This window comes from Schistocerca serialis, chromosome 3 (genome assembly GCF_023864345.2).
Source record: "Schistocerca serialis cubense isolate TAMUIC-IGC-003099 chromosome 3, iqSchSeri2.2, whole genome shotgun sequence".
Lineage (NCBI taxonomy): Eukaryota > Metazoa > Arthropoda > Insecta > Orthoptera > Acrididae > Schistocerca > Schistocerca serialis.
In genome coordinates this window covers 309626851-309654189 of record NC_064640.1, presented here as the reverse complement: position 1 = coordinate 309654189, position 27339 = coordinate 309626851, and the positions used below count along the sequence as shown (strand labels likewise).

The following is a 27339-nucleotide window of genomic DNA, read 5'->3' as shown; positions in this document are numbered from 1 at the left end:
TCCTATATGTGCTAGATTGTTTGTTACATAAAATTATTTCTTGCACACTTGTATGATATTGTGGGAAGAGAAGACTTTTCTCTTGTCTAACAGCAACTCCATATACTTGATGACATCTTTTTAGCTGTTCTTGATCTATCTTTACTTAAAAATGTTTGCTTCTTCAGAGTTCCTCTTAGAGCACAAGGTAAACCATATTGTATGTGGCCATTTAGAGTTTATTCTCTGTTCACTATTCTTGGAGAGCACCTAGCATGTGATTACAGTTGTCTTAGTTTTTGTGTTGAATCTCCTGCTACCACCTGAAGTAACTTGCCTGCAAATAATATTCAACCTCTTACTTTTCTTGTAGCTCCCATATTTTCCAGCACTGTCACAAGTGAAACATCTGAAAAGATGGGACAGCAAATCTAGCCTTGTAGACAACCTTTTGTTAGTTCTTTCATACCTGCTCAGGTAGCTGGACGCATTAACGCGACCACTTCCAGGTTGGGCAGTTATGACAGTCCTGGATTGAATCCGCTCAATGGATTAACATTAAGGGCTCAGTGTGCAGGCCTGCCTGGATCTGATTTCCCACCGAGCGAGGTGACGCAGTGGTTAGCACACTGGACTCGCATTTGGGAGGACGACGGTTCAATCCCGTCTCCAGCCATCCTGATTTAGGTTTTCCACGATTTCCCTAAATCGCTTCAGGCAAATGCCGGGATGGTTCCTTTGAAAGGGCATGGCCGATTTCCTTCCCAACCCTTCCCTAACCCGAGCATGAGCTCTGTCTCTAATGACCTCGTTGTCGATGGGACGTTAAACACTAACCACCACCACCATCTGATTTCCCACATCACACTACATTAATACTGGTCTGGTTTCTATCTTCTGTCTCAGGATACAAGATACACTAACATTTAGAACACTTTCTCATGCTTGAATTGAGAATTTACTCTATATGCAGTTGTATTAGGTACGTTGCTTCTGTCCTGGGTCATGAATAGTAGACTGATGACAGCAAGTGTCAGTTCTTTTATTAACTATTTTCTGGGTCAAGTAAGTTTGTATTTTCTGCCACAGAAGTAATACCATAGACAGTTGTAGAGAACTCTTGGATATCCAGTTTCCTTCAGTTGCATGAATAAGATGGGCCACTTCAGTTTATTGAACACCCCAACAATAACGATCAAAATTCCTATGATCTACTTCTCTGTTGATTCGCTAATGGTACACATGGAACTGTTTCAAGCATTGTCTATTGATTTCCCTTTTCTAAACATCTACTGATTGGATTTTATGCCTGCGAGAATCTTGCAAATTTCTAAAATTTTTCTTGAATCTTTCACAATATGTTTAAAATGCTTTTCCTGTGATTCTTAACTTTTATTTTTCCCAGTATTTAGACCTAGACCATGTCTTCCATATGTTTGGGACTCTTCTTTAACATAGACATTCATTATATTACTTTGTAATGCATAACATGACTCAATTCTCGGTGCCAAAAGATCCTCTGCTTTTTTTGGACCATGGAACTTTATCCTTTTTCAGTATCAGTATTGATGTGAAAGGTATTACTATAGAGGCATTATTACAGGATATATTCACATTTCTTCCCTTATCTGCTTTAGTCATCATGCAGTTGCCACCTGGAAGCAGCATTGCCATTAAAAGTTCTATTTATGGTACAGCCTTATTTTCTCATGGTGGGCAGAACCATTTGAGACTTCACAGCCTTCACAAGGTATCTCTAAGAGATACCCACTACATTTGATGTGACACAGTTGTTCTTTAGGCAGAATTCAGAGTCAACACTTAATGCAGAAGCTGTTACATAGAGTACCAAATTGTGTTTAATGAATTCTCAGCCAGTAAGACAGCCATGGACATCACGAAGATCCATGCAGCCATATGTTCTGATGCCACCTACAATGTGACTGAAGCTTAATTGTTTGTTGCCTTGCAGAACAACATTTGTGTCTCTGAACTTGTTCATCCCCAGCATTTTCCTTCAAGTTAGAGCTCAAGTTATCTGTTACTCAGGTCACCAGTGGTGAAGTTACCAGATGATCTGAATGCATAAGAGCACAAAGCAATGTGCATAATGTTGCCATCTTAAGCAGAGCACATGTGGAGATTACATTGGTCATAAGTAAATTATTCTAACCTTTCGATTACATTATGGAATGGAATGCCATGTGGCTAGGGCCTCCCGTCGGGTAGACCGTTCACCTGGTGCAATTCTTTCGAGTTGATGCCACTTCAGCGACTTGCGTGTTAATGGGGATGAAATGATGATAAGAATAACACAACACCTAGTCCCTGAGTGGAGAAAATCTCTAACACAGCCGGGAATCGAACCCAGGCTGTTAGGTATGATATCCCGTCACGCAGACCACTCATCTACCAGGGGCGAACATTACGGTATGAGTGGACGCCATGTTTCCAGTGGTTCCTCTTACATTAAGCTGCTGTTCTCTGATAATGCCTTTTACCACAGAGATCAGCAACAATTCACCATTGTAACTAACAGTTAAAAGATGGCAGAATAGGGAGCAACAAATACTGGCCTCAAATTTACAGATAAGAACTTGCAATACACTATCGTCAAGCATGACATTACAGTTTTGTTAAGGAAGGAAAAAAAGACAGCTTCTGTATCATTTGATTTACTGTCAACATTGGTAGATTGGAAACAAATTTCCGTATTTGTTGCCCATCTCTTGAGGTATCTCACTTGCTGTCATCCCTTTTCTGTTTCGTTCTGATTACCACCATACCAACAACTGAAAAATAGAATGTACTGTGACTTGCCAAGTGCCATATTAAAATGTGTTTTATTTTAATAGAATCTTTTATTGCCTTGTTCTGAAGCTATTGAAATTGTGAAAGGTATAAGAAACAACTGTGATCTAGGCTGAATATGATGAAGTATAGGCTAATAATAATAATAATAATAATAATAATAATTACATGTATTACTAATATTACCACTGATGCTACTGATACTCATGTGGACGTACATTGAGGGATCTTAGGGATCCATGTAACAACATGATCATGGCAGTTATGTGTGCACTTAAAGATGCTGTAGCAATATTGTGACACAGTGGTATGGGTACAAGTTATAACAGAAAACTGGCCATAGATGACACAGAGCGTGTGGTGTCCACTGATGGCATACAGAACATCAGTAAGGTTCGAGATGCACTATGATGACAATGTAGGGTACTTAACTGGCTTCCTATAAGGCAAATGAGTAAGTTTTGAATGGCTTGTGGAAATACCCCCCATTGCTACACTATTGTTCTCTGAAGATCAGCATTGGTCCATGGTGGTGGATTTAGGGCTGCAATCCTTTTGGTTATTGTGTCCGACGCATTTTAAATTTGATGTAAGTCAGAGAACTGAACTTTTCAGCCTCAATATTTGAAGTCCTTATATTGCAGCTGCTCATCCTTCAGGCCTAATCATTGTTATCCACATACTATTGCAGGACATCCCTATAGACCACTTCCTTTACAGCATTCGTAGTAAACACATGTAGTGGTTTAGTGCTCTTAATGCTTCTTCAGATGAGGACAAAATCACTGTCACAATATTAGTAGTGTCATAATGTGACACATGGGCATAACAAATTAACTGATAATAAGAACTACTTTTAATGTTAAACTAGGACTCACTTGTGAGCAGGACACTATCCCATTGTTCCTGGAATCATTCATGGTGGTAAAATCACCACATTCATCTACATCTACATCTACATACATACTCCGCAATCCACCATACGGTGTGTGGCGGAGGGTACCTCGTACCACAACTATCATCTTCTCACCCTGTTCCACTCCCAAACAGAATGAGGGAAAAATGTCTGCCTATATGCCTCCATATGGGCCCTAATCTCTCTTATTGTATCTTGTGGTCTTTCCGCAAAATGTAAATTGCCGGCAGTAAAATTGTACTGCAGTGAGCCTCAAATGCTGGTTCTCTAAATTTCCTCAGTAGCGATTCACGAAAGAACACCTCCATTCCTCTAGAGACTCCCATCCGAGTTCCTGAAGCATTTCTGTAACACTCGCATGATAATCAGACCTACCAGTAACAAATCTAGCAGCCCACCTCTGAATTGCTTCTATGTCCTCCCTCAATCCGACCTGATAGGGATCCCAAACGCTTGAGCAGTACTCAAGAATAGGTCGTATTAGTGTTTTATAAGTGGTCTCCTTTACAGATGAACCACATCTTCCCAAATTTCTACCAATGACCGAAGACAACTATCCGCCTTCCCCACAACTGCCATTACATTCTTGTCCCACTTCATATCACTCTGCAATGTTACGCCCAAATATTTAATCGACGTGACTGTGTCAAGCGCTACACTACTAATGGAGTATTCAAACATTACGAGATTCTTTTTCCTATTCATCTGCATTAATTTACATTTATATATATTTAGAATTAGCTACCATTCTTTACACCAATCACAAATCCTGTCCAAGTCATCTTGTATCCTCCTAGAGTCACTCAACGACGACATCTTCCCGTACACCACAGCATCATCAGCAAACAGCTGCACATTGCTGTCCACCCTATCCAAAAGATCATTTATGTAGATAGAAAACAACAGCGGACCTACCAAACTTCCCTGGGGCACTCCAGATGATACCCTCACCTCCGATGAACACTCACCATCGAGGACAACGTACTGGGTTCTATTATATGACCACATGCTTCCTTTGTGTGAAGTAATGCATTTGGAAAGTCACTGAGTATGCAGAGCAACTTTCAAAACCTGACAGTACAGTCTAGTATAAGATCTGTATCCAAGAACCTACTGCAAGTTCTCTAGTCAAGGCAGTTGCTGTGCTGGTTCAATGTCTTTGGATACTTACTGCATGGTCAACCTTACTCATATTGCAGTTAAATGTTGTCCCTCTTCATGAACCTTCTTCACTGTCATGAATGACTCAAGGAATAACATTAAACTTGTGGTCTACCTCATGTCATCAATCTGCCGATACATCAGCTATGTATAATATCAGAATGTGTTTGCTGTGCCATCTTGTTTTCTTTCAACTTGAATGCTGTGTACCAAATGTCCACATGGCTGTTGAAAGTCTTGTACTGGTGTGCCATGTATCTCACATGTTTCCATGTTGTACTGTCTCAGTGTGGTTTGCACAGTGCTGTTGTGATCCAATATATCTTCATGAATCACAAAGCCATATCTTTCATATTTGTGCTGCCACCACCACCGTGACTATCACTACAACTAATAGTACTGGTACTTGTATTACTGTTATTAGTGACAGAAAAACTGTCAACATTTTGAACCTTTGATAAAAAAGTAACATAAATGTATGTTGATTATTTTGCAGTTCATATAACTCAGCAAGAAGTTTAGAGTGTACTATGATCCGTTTGTGGTGGACACAAAAATTAGGTGGTTCCTTTAGTCTGAAATAACATTTTATGATAATTCAAAGGATCAAACAAATTATACAATATCTAGAAGTATAAAAAATGTAAAGAATGTTAAATACCCAAATTAATCACACATCTGCAGTGCTGCTGCAGCTGATACTACTACTACTACTACTACTACTACTACTACAGCTGCTGCTGCTGCTGCTTCTACTACTACTACTACTACTACTACTACAATACAGTATACATTGAAATTATTGTAGCACATGGATGCTTCTGAAGTGCTGCAATTTGAGTGTGCAGTCATCTTTAGTGAATAACGTTAAGAAGTATTTGGTGATTTGATGCATTACAGTGATATTTGTTTACCTCTATGGTAGGGCAATTGGTGTGTCTGACTGCCTCTCAAGGGAGCTATATTTGATCCCAAATACCACCAAGAACATTGTCTTATTTGGAAAACAGAAGTGAGGTTCACTCAGACTGATAAGGCACATATGATTTAGACAGAAGATGACTGATTGAGTGATTGACAGGTCAATGCCCTACATCAAGGTAGCATAACGGATTTATTGTCACATTGTTTACTAAGTGATATTGGAAAGAATGGGAGTAAGTTTCTGTAAGGTATATTAATTCCTTATCTGTGTAAAAATATTTTTATTTTAACATCTATTTTCCTGGCCTTTGAGATTGAAATTCTGTATTGTTCATTACATGCAACAAATTTCTTTACATTAAGTGCAGATAAAGCCGAAAGGTGGAAATCTTGAGAGTAGGGTGGATGTTGCAACAACTTAAATTTAAAATCTCTCTGTTTTACCTCTGGAGTATAGCATCTTAAAAAGAAGATTTTTACTTATGGTATAGCTGGAGTAACAAAGCTGTTCCTGGTGGTACAACATAAAATTTGGAGTCTTGTGATTATTTAAATGGAGATGTGTTTCAGGTTTTTACTTGCAGTAAAATGTAATTTGGTAAGTCTCTAATTGACACAAGTGGCTGAGGATGCACAACCCAGTTGGCTAAAAAGCAAGTTAAAAATCTTCTTTAGTTTTTTCAAAGCATAGTCACTTCATGTTGTGGTATTTATGTCAAGAAATGGAGATTGTGCTAGTCTGATCAAATACAAAACTTTTACAATCACTTCATGTGTAATTTAGTACTGGAATAGTAGTCATGTAAAAAGATATTGCTGTGTTAAAGCCGTTTGACACCATATGGCACACTTATATTGTAAAATTTATGGGGGTAAAGAACCAGGAAAAGGAAAAGAAAACAAGTATTGTTAGTGTCACATCAGCACATAAGTATACTTTTATAATTACATTTGTTCGTGCCATATTTTCTCCTTACTACTACTATGTACTTGATTACTTGATTTAGTATATTTTGAAGTTACAGAATTATTTTGTGGGTGACAGTATCAGATAGTTCAGAATTATGTCTCATATAATAACAACATGGACAAATCATTTATGTCATTAGCGTGTTTGTATTCTGTTGAGAGACATGCAAGGTTCTTGTCATCTGTCTAGGACAATCTGGTACACTTCACTGGTTTGCATACGTTGGACAAGAGCCCGATTTACTTCAGAATGAAAGTGTTAGCGAAGGTAATATTAATAATTACTCCCCAACTATAGAGATGTGGTTTGGCAGTCTTAAGCATGGATAGCATTTTACAAGTGTTGTTTAGTAATTAATTGAACATTTGCACATTTACCAAGAAGAATGTATTGTATAGAATACTGCCATGTAGCTTGTCTTATTGCATTGTAACATTATTGTATTTGCATGTTATGGCACTCATTATTTTGTGCATGCTAGCGTATCTGCAGTTTTGTAGGTTTGAAGTGGAGTACAGTTCTTTAACATGCTAGAAGCAAAAGCAGTTTCACATTCTGTGGGTGAATAATAATTTTGTTCTTTGGTGTACTGAGATCATCGTCTGAATGATATGAGAGGGATGGAAGGACATGATGGTAGAGAAATGTAAAAGTTATTCAATAACTGTATAAAAAATTGAATGTCATATAATGATTACACAACATTGTAACAGCTCTTGTCACACATGTTGTAATACATTTAAAAAATATCAGAACATTTGCCTTATAAGACGTGCAGAAAATATCCATAAAATGTTCATCATCACTGCCTTATGCTGCCCTTTTTCTAGATTTTATTTACAGTTACAGTCTAAATACAGCAGTGGTGAGGAAAAGCACTGCAGTGAGCCCGTAGAAATGAGGTAAAGTTAAGTGTTTTTGATTTTTGTAGTTGCTGTGTGTAAACTGTCAAAAACTGCTGGTATTCTATCTGTCTGTTGCTGTGCAGTGATACACAAAGATTTGAAGAAGGAAGTATGGCTCTTGGCCCCAAAAAGAAAAAGTGGGTGCAATCCCTTATCAAGGGGAATTAATATTCACGTGGAAGCAGTCATTCAGTTTTCACAGGTCTCATTTATAAGCTGTAGAACATGTCAGTTTTCTTGTTCCCTAGAGTCTCTCTTATCATGAACACAAAAGAATCATAGATAACAAAATTTTACGCACGGTTTCTTCATATTGCTTCTGCAGGAATGTTTTCATTACATCAAAAGTCGTGGAGGATTTTGCAATTTTTTAAGTAATACATGTTAAGTGACTAACTTATTTTTCAGTTTAGGAAGCATTGCAGTTTTTCGTTGATTTCATTTATATTGGGAGACTGCAGAAGTAAAACTTTGGTAGTTATACTTTACTGTTCATCAAATTTGGTCCTCTTTTTCCATACTAACATTTGTGTTGTTAGATGTTGCACTTTCTTGTGTGACACCATATCTATTTTGCTGTTGATTATTTTTGTGTGTTTTTAAATGGCTGTAGTACTAGAACCACAATGTAGATGTGTCGTATGGGTGAAATATTGTTAACTTGTAATAACCAGATATGCTAACCATAGAACCTGATGACATATTTAAATTATTTTTGATTGCCATAAATTACTGCAAATGAGAAGTGCAACTGAGTGGCTCAGTTTCTGTTCACATTTAGTAACATTACTGCTGCGGTAGTTTCATAATTCCCTAAATTTACCCACTACAGGATAATTAGCAGTCTGCTCAGCCATCTTTTGCAATTCCTATTCAGTAGGTAACATTTTTGTCTGTACTTATCTCTGATCATTTTTCTCTATAACTTTTGACTTTTATCTTGAAATGCCAAATTTGCCACACAATTTTTTGTATAATGTGAATGGCACAATAATGAAATTTTGGAATCATATTCAGGACAAGTTACACTCATATATTGTTGTGATGATTCAGATTTATTTCCCTGTGCCTCCTGTAAATCTGGTAATGTAAATGGATCCTGTGAAGAAGAGACCATTTCTCATAGTTACCGAATGTAGATAAGAGTTCTGTAAACTTACCCGCCAGCTATACATGGAAACAACTTCGTCTTCCAATGAATTGGCTGCAAGTTCCTAGACATTCTCTAGAATGCTTTTTTACTATCTGATTCATGATTACAACTCCAACATCACACCTCTGATCTCACTAGACCTCTGTCTTTAGACCAGCTTGCTGAAGATATCAGTTTAACAAAACCCAACATAAAGTTGTATTGAAATAATATGTGGTCTTCTTTGGCAGATGGGCCTGTTTTCCAGACTTCTGCTATTAGATTAAGGTTAAGATTTTCTGTTCACCCTCTCTACTGCTGCTTTTATGTGTTTGTTGTATTTCATATCTTCATTAAAAATGGAAGATGAATGGGTCACTCAAATATTATGAATATTTCCTCAGTTTCTAGAACAGTGTCTTGCATTTATCTACTAGGCAAATTACAATTGACTTCATCAGATTAATATTTTGTGTAAATTATCTTTACTCTTTGAAAATTGATCCTCTACTGTTCATAATAGAGTGTTCAGCAACAAAGCTGGGAGTGCTGCTTATGAAACCTGACAGGCTATGTATTGAAAACATTGACAGTCTTATCTTACTTCTTAGTCTTATCACTAATGCTGCATTTATTTATGACAAACACTACTTGTCCAGAATTATGTACTGGCTTCTGTCAGAAATTTATACACCCAATCACATATTCAGAAAGATATCCCATGCAATTCTGTCTTTGCAAGTCCAGGATAATTTTGTCTTTCAAAGTCCAGGACGTGACTCAGTGTCAGATACCTTTTACGATAGGTAGATAGAATCTAGATATTTTACAGTCTCTGCAATTTGCAAGACAACATGACGAATTTCAGAGAGTGCAGTGTCTTTCCTCCCCCTGGGCACATCATTATATTTTATATAAGTATAGGAAATATTTCAGATTCTGCAACACAAAGGCCTAGATGATACTGATGTTTTCTTTTACATATCTTTGAAACAGAACTAACCAATTTATCAGTAAACTCTTCCGGGCTAAGTTGCCGTGGTCGATCTGTAGAACTTCTTCTCCCTGACGTTTCGTTCTCAACTACGGAGAACATCTTCCGAGGTGAGTCGACTCACCTCGGAAGATGTTCTCCGTAGTTGAGAACGAAACGTCAGGGAGAAGAAGTTCTACAGATCGACCACGGCAACTTAGCCCGGAAGAGTTTACTGATAAAGACGCCGGCCGTGAAAGCCTACATGGAATGAGAACTAACCAATATTCTTTTCTAGTCACAAAGATTGTTTTATTTGCGATAGTCATAGTAAATTTTTGCTAAGAAGCAGCAGCTTATCCAACAGTATTCTCAGTGTAAAACCTATCAGGAACTTGATGATCTCCTGATAACTTATTTATTTTCATTAGTGTGTATTTCTTACTATGCCATGCATTTCAAAGTTTGTGGTCATGCAGTACGATCTTCTAGCCTAATGAAGTTTTGAACTTGAAAGTTGAGCCTTCAGCGAATTTCATATATTTTATGGAAATTAGTTGACCATTGTTTGTTGCATCCTCATCAACTTTGCCTACATCTTGGAGGAGTGGAAGAGACTACATGAGCTGTGTAGATTTTTAAGTCTTCCAAAATTTCCAGTACTGTTGCATGGATAAAAGAATAAATCAGAGTGCATGCTTGTGTGACTACTGTAGGCAGTAAAGGTAAACTGATGTCATCTTTTCAGGTTTATGCTTTGTATTTATCCTTTTACATTTGATACAGTCACCATTGCTCCTTACATGTCCACCAGTATGGGAAAATTTGCTAATTGGAGCCTTCTAACAAAAAACAGAAAGCAGAAAGTTGCAGTACTCAAAGTTTTGATATTTTTTGTTTCTGTCATACATTGTATTGATGTCCATTGTTAAATGCAAGAAAACCCAAAATTTCCATTATGTTGAGCAATAGTACAACTTTTACAAATGTACTCAATGACTGTAATTGCTCTAGGTTTTAGGTGAGTTGAAGCTACCAACTGGTAAGATGGAAAGCATATCTTAAAAAGGAAAGAAAAGAAAGAGAATTTTTTTTATCAAATACTAGTTCAATGATCATGAACTCTTGCTCCCATACCAGTCTTGATCAAGAGATAAAGAATATAATAGTTGGACTACTTTTATAAATAAATCTGAGTACTGTCTTTATAGCCTTTTTAAGCTGTCAAATTTTCATTTTGAAGTCACAGCTTTATCATCAGGGTTACCATGAAATGTGTACTGCCTAGTCAGACAGTTAAGATAATTTGCACACCTAAGAATGTTCACCTGAAGTTATAAATTCCTAATGATGAAGCTGTGACTCCAGAATGTACATTGACACAGTAAAAGTGCTGTAAAGATAGTAGACAGATTTTATTATTAGGTTTTCCAATTATTTCACTGTCTTGGTTTCCCAAGAGTAGCTGCAATTAGTACCATGAAATATTGCAATGCTGAGTCCTGTGAAAAGTCTTGGTGGCCTCTCACCATCAGTGCAAGCTCTATTAGTAACATCTCCACAACCTCTGCACTTGTGTTGCTTTCTCTGTTGCATTGCATGGAAATATACAAACCCTGTCATATCTTCCAAACTGCGTTTACTTTGGCCATCATGAAAAGACAGTGAGACAGACGTATCATCCATCGAATAGTCAATAGAGATAGAGTATTCTTCCCTCTTTTTAATATCTTTCATGATGTTAAATTTGGTCTGACAACTGTTCGTTGTCGTATTGCTGTTTTCTTTGTAACCTCATCTTGCTACATTTCTCGATATATTTTTCTGTGTTTTGATGTTGTTGAGCCCCCTGAATATATCTCGTATTTCTGTTGCACAGAAACTCTGACTTGCTATTTGTGAGAACACTAACATTTCATTATGTTTGATAGTAAGAAATAGTTCTCATTACATAGCCAATGTGATACTTAATATCACTTAATCCTCTTACATTTTAACATTAAAGGGAATTTATTTTAATGTTGGAAGTGAGTTAAATGACATTCTTGTTTTCACCTGATTGAAATTTTAGCTAGAGTGTTCTTGCATCCTACCATCCAAAACTGGTTCTTTTAACTGTGAAGTGATTTCACTAATACATTTCACCTTAGCAAATAAATAGTGGTCTGATGTAGATTTCTGAAGCAGTTTACTTCATCCCATGCAGAAGTAGTGTCACAATAAGCTGCTATTTTGACTTTTTAGTACCCAAACATAACCGTAGTTTTTTTGTGAATAATGTTATTGTGAATTTTTTATGATGCTTTATAAACTTGTACGCTGTAGGATTTGATTATGTAAATGTGCCTGTTACTTCATTTTTCATAGCTGATTAAATTTTCCCATTTTATAAGGAAGTGCTATCATTTTTCTGCCACTGAAAGGAGAGTAAAGAATTCAAGAGAACTTTTCAATTTCATACAACAGTTTTTACCTATTCAGTGACATAACTGTTCAGCCTTTGGTAAAATTATCTGTTAATATGAAATCCTCTATGTACAAAAGTTAAATTTCAGTTTTTCTGTTTCTTTTATATGTAGTAGACTCAGTCTGTAGATATATTTCCACTCTTTTTATGGCAGCAGGAAAGGATGCTGTGACACGAGACAGGGAAGAGCGGCTACGTTTGCTAAAGGAACGCCAAAATGAAGAACGGCAAAGGAAGTTAGAGGAATTGAAGCAGCAGGCTCTTGCTGCCCAGAAGTTTCGTGAACAGAAGGAGGAGGAGCGACGACGGCGCATTGAAGAGCTCAGGCAACGGGACAATGATCGACGACTGCAGGTGGAAGAACGCAAGCGACAAATATACGAAGCTGAGCGGGACCGTAGGGAAGCCATATTGCGAAAAAATCAGGTACTTTGATTGTTTGACTTTTATATTACTTCAAATTATCCATAAAGAAGTCTTTGCTAATTCACATTGTTATCAATGACAAATACACCACCAGCAACTTGCAGAGAAGGTATACAGGAAATAATCACGGGCTATAATCACATCATGGGATTTTAGATACTTTTGGCAGCTATTCAATTTTCATTAACAAACTTCTGCAGTGAATTGTTTTTGCAGAGCTTTCACTCAAGTGATATTGCATTGTTTGCTGTCGTAAGCTTCATTTAGAACATGAAGTTAACAGTAGAGTGGCTAGGGCTTTGTCCGGTCCACCAGGGAATAAGTTTGATCCCAAGCACTATGGCTGCAGCTGATGTTTCTGTTGTTTAAGTATCTTGTTAGTATGGAGCCGAATCTCCTCCTTCAATTTTCCTTATCTTTTTTTCTTTGGTGACATTACTCAGTTAGCTTAGTAGAGAAATGCAGTAACTAGTGCTCCTTGTAACACATCCACTATTTAATACAAACTAACCATCAAGACATCTCTTATACTCAGAAGCTGGATGCCATGACCTCCATGCCAGGCATGATAACTGTTTCTGTGTTTACACTAGTTGGTAACAATTAGGTGAAATTTCATATATTTTCATTTTATTTCATGTAAGAAGAGAGAAAAAACAACAGTGGTCTTAGCCCTGTTGCCTTCACCAAAACGAAGTTTATCATGTGTTCTCTCTCCCTGTCATTCCAGTAAAGCCAGCCAGACACAAACTCTTCAGGAATTACTGAACCAGATATTTTGTGTCTTTGAGCCTCCAGTGTTTTGCGTTGGAAGAGTAAATGTGATTGTTTCATGCCCCACATCAAGTAAGTTGCCATGGCCAGTCATTTAACTTATCGTGAATTTAATCTGTCTCCTGTTCAACCTCACAGCTGCAGAGCTTCTCTTTAAACGTGGACTTGGCATTACTAGCTTGCCATGTTTTTGTTTTTGAGTCTCAGTCCAAAGTTCTAAGTGTCGCCTTCTGATCCAGCTACATAGTTTAGATTTTATCATCACCTTAATTATAGTTAGGACAGGTTTCAATCCAACTAAAAGTGTCATTGACCCTGTCCTGGCTAGCCTATCAACTTGGTCATTACCAGTAATACCTGAGCATCCAAGAACCCACAGCAGGTTTACCCTGTTGCTTTCCTCTAGCCTCACAGGGGATTCATGGCATTCTGTGACAATCTCTGATCTCGTTGCAGGAACTTACAGAGATTTTAGAGGTGCTTGGCTGTCTGAATGAATGTAGATGTTATTATTTTTGTAGCACCTACATAGATTCTCCTCCACACACACTGATAGTGGATATCTCCACCTGGAATATCATAGCCAGCTTCCCTAGAGAGACTGCGTTCTCTAGTTTAGGCTGTGCCCCGTACACCCTGGCCCCAGCACCTTCAAATGTTTTTGACCCATCAGTAAACCAGACTGTCACCTAAATAGTATTGTGGTTCATTCATCTAATGCTCCCTGCTGCCTATTGTTATACTGAAAGGTTTGTCGAGGCAGCTGGAAGTTTTTTGCCAGCCAGCATTTTCCCAGCCATCCTTATATTTACCACATTTATGATAGTACTGATGGATTCTGGATATCCTACAGATCTCCAATTTTTGTTTGTTTGTAATCTGTATGTCCTTACTGCTGCCTCCATTGTAATTCAGATGCATAATGAGAGCATGTCCGACATGATCTCCATCCCTGCAATGGGTGTGCTGTAAATTCTGTCTGTCATGGCTCAGCAGGCCAATCTTTGCACCTTCTTGAGCTCCTTAGCAGCTACCTTCTGTTCTATTTTAATTCACCATACACTAGCCCCAAAAGTTACTGTAGGACTTATTACAGAGATGTACGAGGTGCATTCAAGTTCTAAGGCCTCTGATTTTTTTTCTGATTAACTACTCACCCGAAATCGATGAAACTGGTGTTACTTCTCGACGTAATCGCCCTGCAGACGTACACATTTTTCACAACGCTGACACCATGATTCCATGGCAGCGGCGAAGGCTTCTTTAGGAGTCTGTTTTGACCACTGGAAAATCGCTGAGGCAATAGCAGCACAGCTGGTGACTGTGTGGCCACGGAGAGTGTCTTTCATTGTTGGAAAAAGCCAAAAGTCACTAGGAGCCGGGTCAGGTGAGTAGGGATCATGAGGAATCACTTCAAAGTTGTTATCACGAAGAAACTGTTGTGTAACGTTAGCTCGATGTGCGGGTGCGTTGTCTTGGTGAAACAGCACACGCGCAGCCCATCCCGGACGTTTTTGTTGCAGTGCAGGAAGGAATTTGTTCTTCAAAACATTTTCGTAGGGTGCACCTGTTACCGTAGTGCCCTTTGGAACGCAATGGGTAAGGATTACACCCTCGCTGTCCCAGAACATGGACACCATCATTTTTTCAGCACTGGCGGTTACCCAAAATTTTTTTGGTGGCGGTGAATCTGTGTGCTTCCATTGAGCTGACTGGCGCTTTGTTTCTGGATTGAAAAATGGCATCCACGTCTCATCCATTGTCACAACCGACGAAAAGAAAGTCCCATTCATGCTGTCGTTGCATGTCAACATTGCTTGGCAACGTGCCACACGGGCAGCCATGTGGTCATCCGTCAGCATTCGTGGCACCCACCTGGATGACACTTTTCGCATTTTCAGGTCGTCATGCAGGATTGTGTGCACAGAACCCACAGAAATGCCAACTCTGGAGGCGATCTGTTCAACAGTCATTCGGCGATCCCCCAAAACAATTCTCTCCACTTTCTCGATCATGTCGTCAGACCAGCTTGTGCGAGCCAGAGGTTGTTTCGGTTTGTTGTCACACGATGTTCTGCCTTCATTAAACTGTCGCACCCACGAACGCACTTTCAACACATCCATAACTCCATCACCACATGTCTCCTTCAACTGTCGATGAATTTCAATTGGTTTCACACCACGCAAATTCAGAAAACGAATGATTGCACGCTGTTCAAGTAAGGAAAACGTCACCATTTTAAGTATTTAAAACAGTTCTCATTCTCGCCGCTGGCGGTAAAATTCCATCTGTCGTACGGTGCTGCGATCTCTGGGACGTATTGACAATGAATGCAGCCTCATTTTAAAACAATGCGCATGTTTCTATCTCTTTCCAGTCTGGAGAAAAAAAATCGGAGGCCTTAGAACTTGAATGCACCTCGCATATCCAGTACATGCTCTTGAGACTAAGACCTCTGTTTTTTCCTAAGGCACACATAGCACTTTGCCTTGGAATATATAAATTCTTTATTTGAGGGGTCCATGTTAGTTTCACATTCAGTGTTCACCATAGATACTTCTTTACCCACTCTTTGGTAGAACTTACCTGGAAGGACTTAAGCTTCCAATCCATGTCCTGGATATGCTTCCTCATGAATGGTACTACAATAGTTTCCCAGGGACTGACACTTAGATCTTGTTTCTTATGCTAGTTTAGTACAGTGTTTAGAGTGCGCAGTGGCAATGTTCTAGTAGCACTTGCATATTTCTCAAGTGTTAATATGACTACATTGTCTGTGAAACCTTTGCGAAAGTAGCCTCCAGTTAGTTCATTCACCTCTAGGTTCCACAACAGACATCCTTTATGGTGGCTTTTACCTTTCATCTGCTCAGGGTGATATTAATCCACCTACATATAGTATCCTAATTCTCCAGTAGCTGTAACCATGGATTTGAAGGTCGTATCGATGCAAGTCCCCTCAACACCGAGCAAGAAGCAGAGAGCAATTTCATGAAAGTTTTAGCTTGTTCTACCTTCCTAACAAGTTTTTGAGGTGCTGTTTTGCATGTTTTGCCTGGTTGATATGCGTGTTGGTCTTCATGCAGAGGAACTACAGTTAACCTCTCTTCCCTAACGTACATTAACCAGTTTTTTTAATGTCTTTAAAAGAGACTGATTCGTCTCATATCCTTAGTCTTGGTATGATCAGTGCTCTTTGCCTTTAGAATGAAAACAACCTTCACTGTCCTCAAAGCATTAGAAATGACTGAACTGTCTGCCCAGAGTCCCTCTCCTGCTAGTTACAGCAGATTGGAAGAATTCCATTTGGGCCTGGTGACTTGAATGGTTGAAACTTTCATATCACTCACTGGATTTTCTTGAAGTTAAATCATTTTTTGACAGATTCCCAGTTCTCCCATTGGTTACTGAAACCAGTACCTGAGAGAGACTGAATCTTACTCTGCATCATCTGCCAGAGTACACTGAGCGATGTGTTTCTTGGGGTTCACATCCAGTGTCTCATGCACTGTCTTTGCATCCCACTGTCCTCCTTAGTGTGCCTCCCAGGTTTGTTATTGTTTGTTGTGAGGGTTTTGTGAAGTCTGGTCCTAATAGTTGTACCTTCCACCTTCTCACAGAATACCATCCAGGATTATTGTTCTGCTTCCCTAACAACAAGATTATATTTTGCAAGCGCCTCCCAATATTTTACCCATTGTCCTTTCCTTCTTTCAAAGTTGAACTGTCTTCTTACCTGCTTTCTTTGCAATTTAATATTATGGTTCCACTAAGGTACATTCCTATTTGTGCACTTCTTCATGATTGGACAATTTTCGAAGTAAAAAGTCATGATGACAGTCCTGCAACAGACTGGTCCTAACAACAAATGGCACATTGGAGGTGAAATATGACTGACTCATGTCCCTGTTGTCCAGTGTTATTGCATGCACAGCTGCACCATAACTGACGCACTGGACAGCAAACAGAGATTCCATGCTATAGGAGGATATTTAGTGTTCTCGCCTGATGGTCTATAAGGCTATTGATAATATAGATGTTACCACTAGTAGTAATGTTGGAGCGCAAGTTTTTCAGCAAGGGCCATCCATGTTTTGCGGATGTGTTCTCAACTTTACACTGGAGCAGAAACATACAGCCCAACATGGTAGTGGTTGGGTGACTGCTGTAATTGTGTGCTATCCTGGTGACACTGTGAAAGCCATTGCTGGACTGGAGGCTTTTAATAGCAGAGGTGTGTTGCGGGGAGATGGGTTGGTGGTATTTCACTTCCAATATGCCATTTATTGTTAGGGCCAGGAATCATTGTAAAATAAATGAGTTTGAGTCCATCACTGTATGGTTTAAAGGCCAAGGATTTTGTGTGCAACAATTAAACTGACAGGGAATCTTACCTTTTATTATAGAAAGTGAAACAAAGTACCTCTCCCTTCCATTAGTTTACCTGCCACTTCCTGTAAGTCTGCTGGATTTCTTATCGAAATTTTAACTTCACTTAAACTTGACTTTCACTCTTTCCTATGCGAGTCCTGGTCTGTTTTCCAACAAATCCTATAGAGCACGGACTGTTTAATACCCATTTCAACCTTAAACGCGCTATACATGTGGTCAGATAAGGATGGCTCTATCACCACATGCCATTGTTTGATGTAACTACACATTAAGATGAGCCCAGAAGTTAAGTCAGGTACTTCTTACCTTCTTTTATTCTTGAAGGTAGGTTTCTTATCATTATTCATTGTCTGTAGATTGATCTCCAGTAGATATTCAAGTAGGTGATTGTTTCACTGCTTCCCCACACCAGGTTTTTGACATTGGCACCACAGCCAACCAGCAGTTGTTTAGTCAACTGCAAGCTCGTGTTTACCAGTCTCCTCGCTTTCTGGGAGTAAGGAGTGCTGTTGTCTTCATAAGGCAGGTAAGCTGAGGACAATACAAATTCCCTTGAGATGCCTTTCTCACACTATTTCATCCTGATGACCACTAAGTCCTTGGAACAAAGAGTTCACCACCAACATGAGTCACAATCAATTTTTAACATGTTATGAGAGTTTTTACATTCCTAGCATAAGTCAGCTTATGTCCAGTTCCTCTCAGGCCTGATACACCGCCTTCATATAAACAAGAGTTCTTGGATCATAGTCATCTCCACCTCCTACCTTCCTGGAAGGTGACTCAAGGTGGCAGTTGCCCCCTTACTGTACTGTAGGTTTATCTGAAACACTTGCAGTTACCAGCGTGCCACTGTTGTTGCTTCTTATATCCATAATCACGCTGACAGTAACCTGAGAGAACTCTTAAGTACAGTTTTAGGTCCCATTTTAGCATTGCCTTCAGTGATTTCTCACCAACTTCCGCCACGAGGGTTTGGCCATCAGATGCAACTCTCCAGTTAATTATCCTCCAGTTGCCTGTTGAGACATTCTAATTCTGAACCGATACTTTCTCAAACAGAGTCTTTGGAGTAGTATCCTTTGTAGCTCGCCCGATTGGCCGTGCGGTCTAACGCACGGCTTTCTGAGCAGGAAGGAGCGCCTGGTCCCCGGCACGAATCCGCCCGGTGGATTTGTGTCAAGGTCCAGTGAACTGGCCAGTCTGTGGATGGTTTTTAGGCAGTTTTCCGTCTGCCTCACGTACGCGTACACCACCATTACTCTACCATGCAAACATAGGGGTTACACTCGTCTGGTGTGAGACGATCCCTGGGGGGTCCACCCGGGGCCAAACCGCACAGTAACCCGGAGTTCAGTGTGGGGCGGCGGAGGGCTGAAGTGGACTGCGGTAGTCGTCGTGGGGTTGTGGACCACTGTGGCTGCGGCGGGGACAGAGCCTCTCTGTCATTCCTAGGTCCCTGGTTAAGATACAATACAATACGATCTTTAGTAAATTTTTTATGTATACAGATTGATATCTTTGTGGTCTTGAAAAGTTCCACTGCTGTCTTAACTAGCAGATTCACCTCCTCCTACAAAGGCCCCATCCCCATCTTCTCACAGACAGAGGGGAGCAGCTTTTTTCCAGCACTCTCTCCTGAATTTGGCACCTTGACTTGTTGTATTTTCCAAGAGAGCCATTTGAACTAGTTCCTCCTGCTGTGAGGTGATGTTAACAAGTGGATATCCTTATTGGATTATCTCCACCCTAAAAACTGAAGTGTTGGCAGAAGAGCCAACACCGTGTTGCTAGAGGAGGCCGAAATGCACGCGTTTAATTGCACGCAGACTGGCGTGAGGTCTGGAACAGTTAAGGGAATGTATAGTAGCAAATAAAGTACATAGTGGATGTAATACTTAACTTTAATCCACAATCGGTGTACATCTCTCTTGACTGTACATAAGTTCCATTTCAATATACACTGGTAATGGCGCCTTGCTAGGTCGTAGCAAATGACGTAGCTGAAGGCTATGCTAACTATCGTCTCGGCAAATGAGAGCGTATTTGTCAGTGAACCATTGCTATGAACGTCAGCTGTACAACTGGGGCGAGTGCTAGGACGTCTCTCTAGACCTGCCGTGTGGCGGCGCTCGGTCTGCAATCACTGACAGTGGCGACACGCGGGTCCGACGTATACTAATGGACCACGGCCGATTTAAAGGCTACCACCTAGCAAGTGTGGTGTCTGGCGGTGACACCACAAAAACTATGTCTCCAGTACTATTGGTCCTGCTTCGTGGCTCAGCTTTTTCTAGATTTGCTTATTCTGTTAAGTGAGAATATCAGACTGCTGCCTTGTTCTCTAATTTCCTTTCTTGGAAATAGGAGGTATCTGTTTACCCCCTTCATGCCAAGACAGTCTTTTCTTGGAGATTCAAGACCTTCTAAGTCACTCCATTTGTTCTTAGAAAGCTATTCTTTTGCCTCTGCTGTTCTCTTTATTCTCTTAGAAGTTTGGTCTTGATCTGGTCCAACTTTCAGTGATAATTTCCACTTCTTTGACGGGTTCATACTCTGATCCAGTTGCAGAGTCAGTTTACATTGGTTCAACACCAAATGTTTAAGTATTTGGGGTATCATCAAGTCCTTTAGTTTTTTGATTAGTTCCTGTGTTATCCGTTTTCTTTCCAAAAGAACTGTGTATGTATTGCTTCTCACCAGTAGAGACCAGCACCACTGCAAGCTAATTAATCAGGGCGTGAGCCATCTATCGCTCGAAAAATGGCCTAATTGTGTATGAGAATAATGTACGGACGTCTCACTATGCATCCCTTGACTGGTGCTGCCTTCTGTTGTCGATTTCTAGAATTATTTCAAAATAAACATCCGTGAACAACTGCTGTCACAAATGGCTGAGCCAGTATGATTGTATTGACGTAGTTTAGTGCATGTACTTGTCCAAGTTGGAACCACAGTGAAATGGGGTGCAATATCAATGCTCTTGTCTTCCATTGCATGCTCAGTGGTATGGTGTTTTTTATCAGTATTGTGCTGATAATTCCTCTCATCGAGATTTGCTGTCTCCCCTTCTTGCTGATATTCTGGATCCCATTGTGACTTATTTCATGATTAGTCTTCTTTTTTCTATCCCGTTTCTCCCCCAACTGAAGGAATCTATGCTGTTAACTTGATGCATAGATTGTTGTCATATATATTTAATTTTAGATTACTTGTAAACAGTTTATCTTTTGCCACATCTCCTAAATAAGTTGTTCTCATTAGGAATCCCTTTCTATTAAACAGCTTTCTGCTATAGTCTCACTATTCCTCACACAGGCTCATAAAAGCTGCTAAGTGTTCTGTATTTTTATGGTTTACTTAATGAAGATCTAATTTTATGATTTACTTAATAAAGATCTATTATCTGAATGTGACTGCAAGCAACTATGTATTTGTGCATTTGAAACCTTTATATTACTTTTGTTCTTAATTGATTTCCATGTTACTTCGCTATGTAACCAAATTAGTACATTAAACTGCCAGAGCAGTTCCATTTTGCTAAACTCAGTCATATATTGCAGATTTTAAAACTTTTCCCAATATAAATCAGCTCTTCAGTTTTACTGTGTTAAAGTATTAAAGTCCTACAGGAAGGTTTGGTTATAATTTTCCCAGCCAGCATGATGCAGTTATGCACTGCCTTTTAGTTTACTTTATTCAAGAACAGAACCTGTGTTACATACAGTACTGTCTACTTCTTCAGTGTGTCATCAAAAAATCTAAACCTATGTATTATGAACAAAAATAAAGTAAAAACGACCTGAAAGAACATTAAAAATGAAACAAAGAATGTGACATTATAGGATTCAAGTCCCGGACCATTACTGTGCTGTAGATTTTTAAAGATGGTTGAAAGAATAAAGACGAAGAGTACCAGGTGTACAAGTATGAAATGCGGATTTCAGACAACAGATGTTGCACCAACGCAGTTTGTGCTATCCATTTTGTTATGTCATCAGCAAGTGACAGACATGCACAAGTGATAAATTGGAAAAGTGTGTGCATAATGTTGTGCTGTTGTGTTCAATATATCAAAATTTATAGTGAACAAAGAGCATTCGTGGACAGCATTAATTTTTTGTTTTCATTTGAAGAAAACTGCTGCTGAATCATACCGATTACTTCAAGAAGCTTATGGTGAACATGCTCCAGTGCGAGATATGTGTGAACGATGGTTTCAGCGTTTCAAAAATGGTGACTTTGATGTTGCAAACGCGGAACATTGAAAACAGAAAAAAAAAAACAAAGATGTGGAATTGGAAGCATAGCTGAATGAAGATGATTTACAAACACAGAAACAACTCACCGACCAATTGGAATTGTTAGTCAACAAGCTATTTCCAATCAGCTATGAGAGATGGGAAAGATTCAGAAGACCATTAGATGGGTACCACATGATTTGAATGACAGGCAAATAGAAAAGCACAAAAACACATATGATATTTTGCTCACTCAGTACAAAAGGAAGTCATTTTTGCATCATATATTGTTACAGGGGATGAAAAGTGGATTTATTTTGAAAATCCCAAGTGCAAAAAATCTTGGGTGGACCCAGGCACACCATCCACATCGACCAAAAGACTGAATTGCTTTGGCAGAAAGACAATGCTCTATGTTTGGTGGGACCAGAGGAATGTGATCTATTATGAACTTTTAAAACCTGGGGAAGCAGTTAATACTCAATGTTAGCAACAGTTGACCTGTTTGAACTGTTCACTACTTGCAAAAAGGCCACAGTACTGAAAGAGGCTACAAGAATTCATTTTTCTGCATGACAGTGCTCCTTCACATATGACAAAACTGGCTCCTGATTCATTGGAAGGACTCGGCTGGGAAGTTCTACCCCATGCAGCTTACTCACCAGACTTGGCTCCTTCTGATTACTACTTGTTTGCATTAATGGTTCACACACTTGCTGAGCAGAACTTTGGTTTGTACAAAGGTGTCAAAAATTGGCTCGATGAAGGGTTTGCAGCAAAGGGGAAAATTTTTACTAGTGTGGTATTCACAAATAGCTTGTAAGATGGTAAAAATGTGTAACAAACAATGGAGCATACTTTAAAGCCTTAGTTATCATTGTTCTGAATTTGACTTTTTTTAAGATAAAAAGTCTATATTTCATACTTGTACACCTGGTAAACACATAGATACAGGTGCAGTGAATATAATGAGCCAAATGCTATAAGATATCAGTTTTGAGGATAGGATTCATTAAATTTCTGGCTGCAGTTTTGAGTGTATCTTGACCAAAGTATTGAAATCCATTGACTGACTAGATAGAACTCATCCCAATAATTTTTGCAGTAAGTGTAAGGCCCTAAGTGCATTTCCTATAAGTATTAATACTACCCTTTTCTAAACAATAAACAAAATAGAGATTAGCAAATAAACTGTGACAGAGAACAGATCCAGTTTTCTTCAGAAAACACCATTTTTGATCTCACAAATGAAGATTCAATAGAATGAAGGTTTGAAAATGACTCTGGTGGCAGTTTGTGACTGATGAAGTCTTAAATAATGTTGGCCACCAAAGTCTACTTGGAAAATTTAATATCTTAAAAGCAAAATTTTCAAATAACTAGAAACTCTTACTCTTTCTTGTCAGTTCATTTTTTTTATGTTCTTCACAAATAACAAGAAATTGTATTCATACAATACTGTAAAGTCCTGGGTGGTTTATTGACACAGCATCAGTGGTGGTTATGTTGTAACTTTGTAATTGCTATAGTTTTGCTTAAGGATTACATATTTTAGACATCACTGTCAGCATTTTGAGTTCTGTTTTACATGTTCTAATGACAGCTGTTTCTCCTTTCATTTTAGCAGGTGTCCGATGTAACTTTCCGTGCAGGCATTATGGTCCCCCCCCCCCCCCCCCCCCCTCCCTCCCTCCACTGTTAAGCCCCATTTTTCAGTTATTGTGCTAGGTTTCCTGGCACATTTCACTTGCTTGATTTGAAATTTTATTATTCTTCATTCATCGCTCATGAAATCTATCTGCAGAAGTGTTTGTTTTGCAATCAGTCCTGTGTTTTTCTCTTGTGATTTGTGTTCCTCTGTTTACTGTGTTGTGCAAGATAAAACTGTTTTACGTGAATAATATTTAAAAGAACAATATATATTTGTATATATAATGTTTATGTTATATTAAGCAATGCTAGAAGAGTAAGAAGAAGAAGAAGGAAAAAAGTGAATACCATCTGGTGAAAGAATAAAGTTTTCAGTTTACAGTTCACTTAAAATTAAAAGATTATGGCAGCTGCCAAAACCAGAATAATTTCTTCTGCTCTTAAATTTATGGTGTTCATGTTGCAGTGAGTGCATATGAATATTATTTGTAATTACCCTTTAGCTCCAACTCATACAATGGTGTGCTGAAAAGTAATGCCTCCAATTTTTTATGTGAAAATTCATACAGCTTTTTAAATAATACAAACAGTATTAACATTCTGCATCTTTATTCTTCATTTCTACAGATTTATTTCTTAACATAGTCACCCTGGCAATGAATAAATTTCTCCCAACAAGCAATCAGCTTGTTGATACCATCACTGTATAATGTTTGACTTTGTGGATGGAGTACCATCACCACTTCTGCTTGCATCACTTGATCATTATCAAAGTGAAGTTCTTTAAGTTTTGGAGACAGGTGAAAGTCAGATGGAGCCTAGTTGGGACTGTATAGAGGATTATCAATGGGAGTGAACCCAAGATGTCGGATTGTTGCAGGTGCCGCAGCACTTGCATGTGGTCAGGCATTGTCATACTGAAGGATAGGGTGCTCCATGTGTGGACAAACACTTCAAATTCCAAACTTGGTTACAGCACACGCACTAACATAGTTAGGTTGCACATCACCATGTTACATGCTACAGTTTGGAGGCCTGTAGCAGCAGAGGGTTACAGCTTGTCACAGCGAAGCAGGAAAGTCAACCAAGTAATATGCATGAAAACTATAATCCCAACTGATATCAAGAACAGAATAAAAAATTCAGATGTATTATTTTGAAGCATGGCCTCATAGTTACCTAAATGGGACTGAAACTCATTGTCATATTCTTGTGGTATTTCATTACTCAGTCAAGGCGGCTGCTGCCTGCGTTTCATCATTGAAATGAAAGTGGTGCTCCTCAATTGGGAGACAGTAGAAACAGATTGTCTTTTGAAACTTACCCATCCTGCCACAAGTGTAATTGATTCTTGGCAACATCATAGAATATGTGTGGTAACTCTGTGATTGTCGATTTACTTCCTGGAATGGTGCAGAACTATTGTGCTAAATTCACTTGACATTTTCTTTTATAGATTCAATATTATGAGTGATTCTCATGTAAGATGTGACATTGAGTTAATAAATTTTAAGTTTTTGTGTCCAGAAAGGTGGTTTCTCAGAAGAGCGACAACTAACCTCATTTTTTACATTCTAAATTATCTGTCTTGGTCATCTCTATGCAACGAGAGAATGATGAATGCAGCAGTGGCTCACTAACTCACAAGGATCCCCTTGGGTGCGAGGTCGCAGGTTCCATCTTTAGTAAGGCTCATTTGAAAGTGTTGTGTTTACAATTACGACAGGAAAAATATTAGCTGTAAAGACTCACCATGTGCATCAGAAGGGTGTCAGAAAATGAGTGTTGGGAGGTACAGAGATCAACCTTCCATGGGATGTATGTATTACACTTCACAAAATGGACATTGTTGTCATTCAAGAAATGTTCAAAACAAACTGTTAACTAGCACCATGAACACCAAATGAAAAATGATGCGCCACAGTGATCAGAAAGTTTCATATAATTGAGATCGAAATTGAACTCCTTGAGTGTTACACACCATTCAGGACATTCAGCTAGGTATCCACTCTTAAAGAATATTTATAGAATCAGACTGGTGTAACGGGGTGATGAAAACTGATGGAATGTGATGGCATGCAGCCGACAAATGCGAAACAGTCTGTCGTGGAGCTTACCGTGAAACTGGCTATCCTTTAAGGTGTAGCTGCAGATAGTGCAGTAATATATTTTATAGGCATGGAGAAAACAAACATTCTGAGGCTGAATTTGTTCAGTGGTTCCAGGTGATATGAATTACAATGTGATACACTTTTCAGGACATCTGGTTTGTGCTAAAGGATTATGATGATTATACACAAACTAGGAATCAAGAAAAAGCAAGTTATTTTGACCATCTGTTGGCCAAAAGCAGTGCTCACACCATAGCTGAAGTTCACTTACAACCATTTTCCCATTCTTGCTTGCTCTGATGTAAATATTCCCTACTGACCTTGCAAGATCACTCGCATGAAAAAGAATTGTATGGCACATGAGAAAAATTCATAGGGAATAGAGCAACCACAACTTCTCGCACCAGAATAAAAAACTTTCCATCCAGGTTAACAGTCTGCATAATTGTACGTGAATGCATTAATGCATTGATGTTGGTACCTCTAATTTTTAGGGTTCCTTTCATGTGCATTTTTTATTCATATCCCAGTTGGTCAGAGTTGAAAACAAGTTCCTTACTGAACAATGGGATAAGTTTGTTTATCTCCTCTACAAATTTTCGGGCCGATCCCGCAGTTTGCTATGCATCGTCAAGTTGATGCTTTGTAAGAAATTTCATTATCTTAAGTTTTGAAATACTGTAACACTATTTGAAGTTATGCAACCATCCACTGCTTCCCTTGAAATCACTGTAATTTAAGTTGCACAATTTTATGCATGTAAGGTAATAGGTCACTGTCATGTGTGTCCTGTAAATTGTATCAGGCATGCTTGAAACAGACAAACACCAGTTTTTGTAACAAATGGTCCTTGTCCTCCCTTGAATGTCTGTAGTTTTTCTTATGCACTATGCGGTTGTATTGCTTCAGACTTATTCAAAATCTGTTTATATATATTTTTTTCTTTTTATACTGAGGCTGATCGTCCATGTACGTAATTATGTCGAGCCCCACTCCTTGTACAGTGATTGTCCTTTTCACTGGAGATGGGATTTGTCGCTCCCTGTCCAACAAGGATGATGAACTACATGGCTCAACACCTGTTTTAGTATCACTTTTACATATTTAGCAAAATTTGACGTCATTGTACTCTTCATGTACATTGTATGCACAGTCACGCATATACAACACCGTACATTCCACGAACTCATCTTGAAGAACTGCTGATATTTCATCTGCCACTTTTTTCTCATTCTGTGAAATTCTGTGGGTTCTTTTCTGATGAAATTTCAACTTTGGCAATCATTGTTGTAGATATAATGCAATGTTTGGTTTGTTTATTTTTGCTATTCCTGTGCTTTGTATCAACAGCATTAGCACTGTTGTGAGTTACTTATCGCCAAAGCAGCACAACTATGCTCTATAGCATCATTCTATACTCGCCATTGGATGCCTCCAGTCCAGCCACCTGTTGCCATTAGCAGCCAATATTGTGGTTGCATGGTAGACAATATGTGGGGCATCGAAT

The 27339-nt window shown here is 38.9% G+C and overlaps 1 protein-coding gene across 22 annotated transcripts in view; it reads left to right on the top strand.

The window, feature by feature from the left end:
* The window catches only part of LOC126470108 (ensconsin-like), a 406217-nt gene that overhangs the window by 278462 nt on the left and 100416 nt on the right, over nucleotides 1-27339 (top strand). For 9 of the 22 annotated variants that reach the window (XM_050097699.1, XM_050097698.1, XM_050097691.1 and 6 more), the window contains exons 3-4: nucleotides 6951-7028; nucleotides 12393-12664. In XM_050097699.1, coding sequence (XP_049953656.1) covers nucleotides 6951-7028; nucleotides 12393-12664 — 350 coding nt within the window. The remainder of the gene's footprint in view (nucleotides 1-6950; nucleotides 7029-12392; nucleotides 12665-27339) is intronic. The other 13 variants (XM_050097707.1, XM_050097705.1, XM_050097697.1 and 10 more) reach the window with 3 other exon arrangements.